We start from the raw sequence: 7,020 nt of genomic DNA, 5'->3' as shown, positions 1-7,020 counted from the left end.
CTCGAGGGGCCGAATGGCCTACTCCTGCTCCCAATTCCTAAAAGGAAAAAAAATTGCAGGGCTTTAGGGTAAGAGCAGGGGAGTGGGACTAGTTGTATAGTTTTTTCAAAGATCTCTTTCAAACAGGCACAATGGGCCAAATGGCCTCCTTCTGTTCTGTAAGATTCTATAACCAATACTTTTTTTTCAGAAGTGCAGTTACGGACTAATTAAATCAAAGCAACCAAATACTCTGCATTTTTCTTTAAACTGAAGCAAAAAACATAAGGTTTTTTATAACCAATGTGGTTCTATTAAAATCTGCAATCCTTCAACTACATAAGCGATAGACTGACAGCAGTACAGAGCTGTTTCACAGAATAACATGTATAAAAAAAGTCAGAAATTAATCAAAAATTCCAACTGTTCAGCAAATATACTGAATATAACACTCTCTTTACATATAATTAGCCAATAACATACTTTTCTCTTTTCTAAATTCTCCTTTTTAAAGGTACAGTTGCATTTTCATATAGGGCAAATTTCATCTGAATTGTTTCTACTGTATTACCTTACATACTTTAAGGATTTATATTGATATAATAGGGTACTAAAAAAGCAATAAACACTTGTAAAAATAATTACATTGTATTCTCCAGACAGCATATGAGCAACACATAAAAATATTAATAATGCTTAACAAATAGAACTTCAGCAAGTACTGCATTGCATTGTAACAGGGTATGGCATTATGTATATACACACTTAACTAATAGTTTTTACAAAAGTTTTTTTGTTCTTTTTTCACAAAATTTTAGTAATACAACAAACACTTAACAAAATATATTACTGTGAATAACTTTGAGGAATGTTACAGGTTAAAGGTTCCAATGTTGTTTACCTAGTTTTGCAAAGCAAAAAAAAATTTAAAAAAAATAAAAAGCAGTCTGAAGCTTGGAGTAGCTTCATCTTCAAAGAAAGCTCTGTAGACATCAAAAATGGTCAGAACTCAAGTTTACAAATACTACTCTGATTTATCACAATAAAGTTCTTTCAAAGTTTTGAGTTCCTCGATTAGCTGCTTGTTTTGGGTTTCCAGCACTGCAACGCGACTCTCCAGACACTTTACATATTCCTTTTTTCGACGTCGACATTCTTTGGCAGCCTCCCTGCAAACAGCAGAAGCAAAAAAGAAGGAACGAGAAATACTTGATATGCTATGCAACATCAGGGCTTCTGGAAATATTCCAGCATGATTTTGTCAACATGATTCTCTTTCTGCCCACACCCCCAATTTGCAGACTGAATTCATAGGTTAGGTTAAAATGCAAAGCAAATTGGAGTACATCATGCTCAAACGTGTCCCTGTCCCAATTCCACCTGGTAGTCCATGGAACTGCAACTTCTCATGCCTGGATCAGAGTTCAAAAGGTATGAAAGTGGCAGTTTGAAGCTGTTAATCTGTTTTATGGCAGTACAGGTCTTTTAGGGCCTTGAGCTCCTCGATAAGAGTCTTGTTTTGATTTTCAAGCACAGCCACTCGATTTTCAAGACACTTGACATATTCTTTCTTCTTTTTGCGACATTCACGAGCAGCCTCCCTGGAATTAACAGAAGGCACATCATAGCGACAGCCGAAATAGGACAGATAGACTAATCTGTACACTTTGTCTTTGCAATGCCATCCTCAGAGTGCCACTGGAGGATCCCCAGTCCTTTGAGCTACGACCTACATCAGCCAAATCAGAAGTTGTCAGTGCTTCCAGATCCCTCGCAAAACTTCTGCAATCTAAGGGATTATTTATAGCCAACTAGAATGAATGATAGATGTGTAGACAGTTGGTATATCCCCATTCCACAAATTCTGACAAGTAACACAACACAAGGGTGAAGTACTTCATTCACATTCTGGTTTCTGTCAGTTCAAGCCAAATATCCACAGCAGTTAAACTGGACCACTGTTCCAGCAAACACTATTCTTTTTCTTTTCATTGCACAATTGTTTAACAAAAAATGTACCATAAAATTTGAAATCAGCTCATCAACCAAGAGCAGTTTTTTTGATAAAGCCACTACAAATGCTCTGTTTCTACAGCTTCACGACATGTATAATTAATCAAATAGTGAAAATGTCCGCAGTTCAACCAATCAACTGTGCATTCCAACACAAAAGAAATTAATATCTCATCATTCAATATTCAATTTTTGATCCACATTTTCTCAAAGCCATGATTTGGTAGTGACATCCCGAAAACAGTAGGATATTAAAAAGAATTTCAAATATAAAGCATCCAGAAAATCTAAAATAATAATTGTGACCCTGACTTTTTGAAAATGATTTGCTAGTTTGATTTGACTGCTTTTATTTGGTTGATCATAGACATCTAGCATAAAAGAAACCTATCATAAAAGATGATGTTTTTAAAAGACTTTTGTGCTAACAAAAGAAATATTCCAGTGCCCTCCAGTCATAGTATAATGCAATGCATAGGAGTTAAGAAGTTTGAATAACATAACCACTTATGTAAATAAAGCATAAAAAAGTAATTAGTCAATGCCCAGCAGATTTATAACCATTACAGTACTACTATACTGTGGGCATTTCTATAAGACAGTTGGGGTTGCTTTCAAGTTGACAGCCACCAATATAATGTGAGCATTAACTCCATTTTTTAAAACAAATTCAAATTTACAAAACAAAATCCTTAATTTTAATTATTGTTTATAAAATGAAATAAATATATAATGTATATATTATTAATGAAGTAGCCTATCCCACGATGGGCAATGGGGAGAGGGATACGTGGACAGAAACGTATACTGATCTCAGGTCAATCTCCTTTGCTACTTATAAATTTTAACAATTCTTCATTTCAACTTGGTTTATCAAGTAAATCGGTGATGCAAAAAAATTTGACTTGGGGGCACTAATTTTATTGGAACATTTTCTGCCCATCCTCCAGTATGCACTTTTGCATATACTTTGTTAGTTAGTATAAGCCACTAACCACAATGTCACTTTGATTAACCAACAAGGAAGGTACAATACAAATGATATGCCTCTACCCCTCCTCACCCCCCGCCTGAAGTATCTATACATTTAAATATACCAGAACTGTAGAAGCTCACCAAATAAACATTAATTTCATTCTAATGTCAGCTTTCGCAAGAATTCAAACCCATTACCACAAAGAAGACCACAAACGGTCATGGTCATAACTGTTTGACCATAAACTAGCCATTTATTTGCCAAATCAAGCCTACTATTCATTGATAAAATTAAAATACCTGAACCAAGTCCAACCATTTTATTAAAAACATCAATTTCAAGTCGTTTAAATATTAACTTTCCAATTTAGAAATGACAAGACTTTCTCAGTTTTCTTTTGCACAGGTTTAGTTTATTTAAAATGCACTTTTTGTATGGGGAAGAATCAGTGAAGAGAGGTCAAGCAATAAATTTATCAGTCCTGAATGTAGGTGCATGCTGTTTCCTCTGTTTTTATTTCAGTAAAGGCAAGCTCAAGGTGAATTTTCCTGTACATATAGTGAATAGTAATGAATTGAGAAAATAGTTCAAGGTACCACTATCATATTAGATGCAATAGTCAGTAAGAAAATCATGCAAGAAAGAACAGGAGGAACACGCATTGGCAGGCAGTAATATAATCTACTGAGGCATGAGGAAAAAGCAAAACCAGGGACATACCAGGGAGAGGGCATGCTAATAACCCAGTTAGATTGCGTCTAACAGGCATATGGAATGACTGGGACAAGCAGATACAGTATAACAACGGCTGTGCAGGAGACCTATTTATGTAAGTTTACTTACAAACACAAGTCTACATCACTAAAATATAGCAGATCAAAACAATCCTGATGTTTACAATAAAACCTCACTTCTAACTAACAATATAATAAAAGGTGACAGAGAAAGAAGATTCCCAAGTAATGTTTTTATTTCAGGAAATTGGCCACATATCTGAATGTTTAACCAAAACATTAGCATTGAAATATTCTACAGAGAGAAACATTGGGATTTTTAGTACATTAACACGATGGTAACAGAAAAAACATAAGAAACATTGTTTGTGTGCACATAGATATACACACACAATTTTAGGCATCACAAGATGATAATTTTTTTTGTTGTAAATTTGGTATCGGCATTGTTCAATACTAACCACTAAGGATTTCTACAGACTGTAAACTAGACAACGCTATACAGGAGGAACAGTGGACAACCATTTCTACATACTCCAATAAGATTAAACGGTTAATTCGGAATAGGACTAACAGAAGAGCATTTTTAAAATCAACAAGTTAATAAGAAGGTATTTAAAAATACTTGGATTAATCTCAAAAAGAATGCTATATAGTACATAGGTTAAGTTTTCCCCTGTCCTGTGCCAATATCAGCTATACTGTTGGAATGATGCCAAGTTGAAGGCAGATGGCTCTCCAAGGCGGTAAGGAAAATCCGAGAAAAAGTCATGCATCCTCGTGGCTGGCTGAAGTGCAGAAATAGCTTGTCCAGAAGCACTTCACCCATCTGCTCTCCCAATCGCAGATTCTATGTAGTACAAGTACTGAGGTACTGAAAAGAAGATAATACCCTCCTTCCAAAAAACAGAAAATAGGAACTCTAGTGTGTTGCAAATGATATTCCAGACACCACAATCAAATATAATTGTAGCGATTGAGATGTTTTGTTTTAGGATTTTGTTTAACTGAAAAAAGTTATATATTAAAACTTGTATAAAACTTCCCAGAACCTTGAAAATGGGAGAAAAAGAAAGGGATACATGACATTTACTGGATAGATTTCCTTATTCTTTGAGTTCAGGCATTGGCCATAAGCCCAAAATTGCACTCTGTTTTAGCCTTAAGACAATTCACTTTTAAATTTAAGATTGAGTTGAGGAATGGTATAAAATTGTGGCGCGTCAATTTGAAAAATGGTTTTCCACAGGTCTTGCTAACAAAACAGTTTTTCAGAAAATTGAGCTTGAAAGAATCGAGAGGTTCAAAAGATAGATTAGCTTGTAAATAACTACATTTAATTTCCATTGGAAGAGTCAATGAAGTGCGGAGGAGATTCAACTTCCACACTCTTCCATAATCCAAGAGGCCAGTGAGGCAAAGTGGATAGCGTTATTTCCTACACTTAGGTAGGAAAAATGATAGGAGGCAATATAGACTTGGAAGCTCAATGTTAAGGGGGGGTGAACGTACAGAGAGATCTGGGTGTTCAAGTAAGCGGGGCAGGTAGATAAGGCAGTAAAAAGGCATTTGGTGTATTGAGCTTTATTAGTAGGGGCATAGAGTACAAGAGTAGGGAGGTTATGGTTAATCTATACAAAACACTAGTTAGGCCTCAGCTGGAGTACTGCATCCAGTTCTGGGCACCTTACTTCAGAAAGGACATTAAGGCACTGGAAAGGGTGCAGAAGAGATTCACGAGAATGAATCCAGGAATGGGGAACCTTAGCTATGAGGACAGGCTGGAGAAGTTAGGATTTTTCCCATTAGAGCAGAGAAGGTTACACAGGGACCTGATAGAGGTCTTCAAGATCATGAAAGGTTTCGACAGGCTAGACAGGGAAAAGCTGTTTCCGCTGGTAGGTGTGACTGTGACCCGTGGTCACAGTCTTAAGATATCTATCAAAAGAAGCAGAGGGGAGGTTAGAAGAAATGTTTTCACTCAGCGAGTTGTTCGAATTTGGAATGATCTGCCTGAAAGGGCAGTGAAGTCCGATTCGATAACAGTTTTTAAGAGAGAACTGGATAGATATCTGGGGAAGACAGGTTTGCAGGGTTATGGGGAGAAAGCTGGTGATTGGGGTCAGTGAAAGTAACTTGCTCTGTCAAACAGCTGGCACAGACTCGATGGGCCAAATGGCCTCCTTCTGTGCCGTAACATTCTATGAATCTATGAAAAATGTGAAACCACATGTGAAAAATGTGTAAGGGTTTGCCTTACAGAGCTAATTTGAGCTAGAACAAAGACAAGAAACCTAAAATAAGACACCACAGGCCTGAAATTGCAGCTTGTCTTACTCTTTAAGACCAGTTTATCGTTAAGCTTACGATTGCAAAAAAACTGTGAAAAAATATTCAATTCAGTTTTAATTTGAAAGCCAGTTTCCTGCAATTCTTAAAAAGCAATGGCTTCCAAATTAAGGCTGAATTTAAGTACCTTTGCAGAATTCTGCATCATCTTAAATTTAAAGACAAAATGGTCTTACGAGCTAAGAATTGGTGGAATTTCACCTATTGGGAATTTCACCTAACAGCTAAAACCTTGGGAGTAACACTATCAGACGAGTTTGTTAAACTGAATGGTACATACTCAGCTGTATGTGAAGGAAATACCAACAATAGTAATCCTAGATCTAGAAAACTAACTGGATTGGATTTAAAAATTTTAGTGCACCTTTTGTTTGCTCCAGCTAGAGGTAAGTAGGGTCTCCTTAGAGCTAAGATGACTCCAAGGTGATGCGCTTGACAAAGGAATGTTGGAATCGAGACAACCTTTTGTACCACACTCAATAGTCTGTTACCTAAGCCAGATGGGTCCACAGTACTTCAAGCCATTGCTAATGACAGAACAGGCAGCCTGGCTCATCTGAAAGACTTGGAGGAGCGATTCTTCACACTTGGCTCCTGTTAACTCCACAATCCCAAGCCTGAGCTGGATAAGGAGCAGGAGGCTCACTAGACAGTACGCTCAAAGTGAAAGGCACAAATGACTCTGCACCAAACTTAATTTTAACACTCAAAGTTTGAGTCCATTGATACAGCAGATATGGAGGTTTGTTGGAGATGACCAACCTTGGCTTGAATGTGAAGCTCTTCATCAACCATACAGGAAAATATATATTACTAGCAGCAGTGAAGGAAGCTTGAAGAAGACATTGTGCAATAACTGGTTTGATTGCAGCTCGAATAACAGTGACCAACAGTGAAACTACTGGCAAAGCAGAATCAACTGATTCCATCAGCAGTCTCCATCAAGATCCACAAATATAATTGCTGCCA

At 36.8% G+C, this 7,020-nt stretch overlaps 1 protein-coding gene across 4 annotated transcripts in view; it reads right to left on the bottom strand.

Annotated features, from left to right (window-relative positions):
- Positions 1–235: 235 nt before the first annotated feature.
- Positions 236–7,020, bottom strand: part of LOC103178641 (cAMP-responsive element modulator) — a 56,553-nt gene continuing 49,768 nt past the window's right edge. Inside the window, exon 8 of one of the 4 annotated variants that reach the window (XM_007893488.1) lies at positions 236–1,148. In XM_007893488.1, coding sequence (XP_007891679.1) covers positions 1,004–1,148 — 145 coding nt within the window. In that variant the 3' untranslated portion in view covers positions 236–1,003. Of the gene's footprint in view, positions 1,581–4,319; positions 4,599–7,020 lie in introns of those variants that run through there. The other 3 variants (XM_007893487.2, XM_007893489.1, XM_007893490.1) reach the window with 3 other exon arrangements.

Source organism: Callorhinchus milii, unplaced genomic scaffold (genome assembly GCF_018977255.1).
Source record: "Callorhinchus milii isolate IMCB2004 unplaced genomic scaffold, IMCB_Cmil_1.0 Scaffold2, whole genome shotgun sequence".
NCBI lineage: Eukaryota > Metazoa > Chordata > Chondrichthyes > Chimaeriformes > Callorhinchidae > Callorhinchus > Callorhinchus milii.
This window is presented reverse-complemented; position numbering and strand designations above follow the sequence as displayed.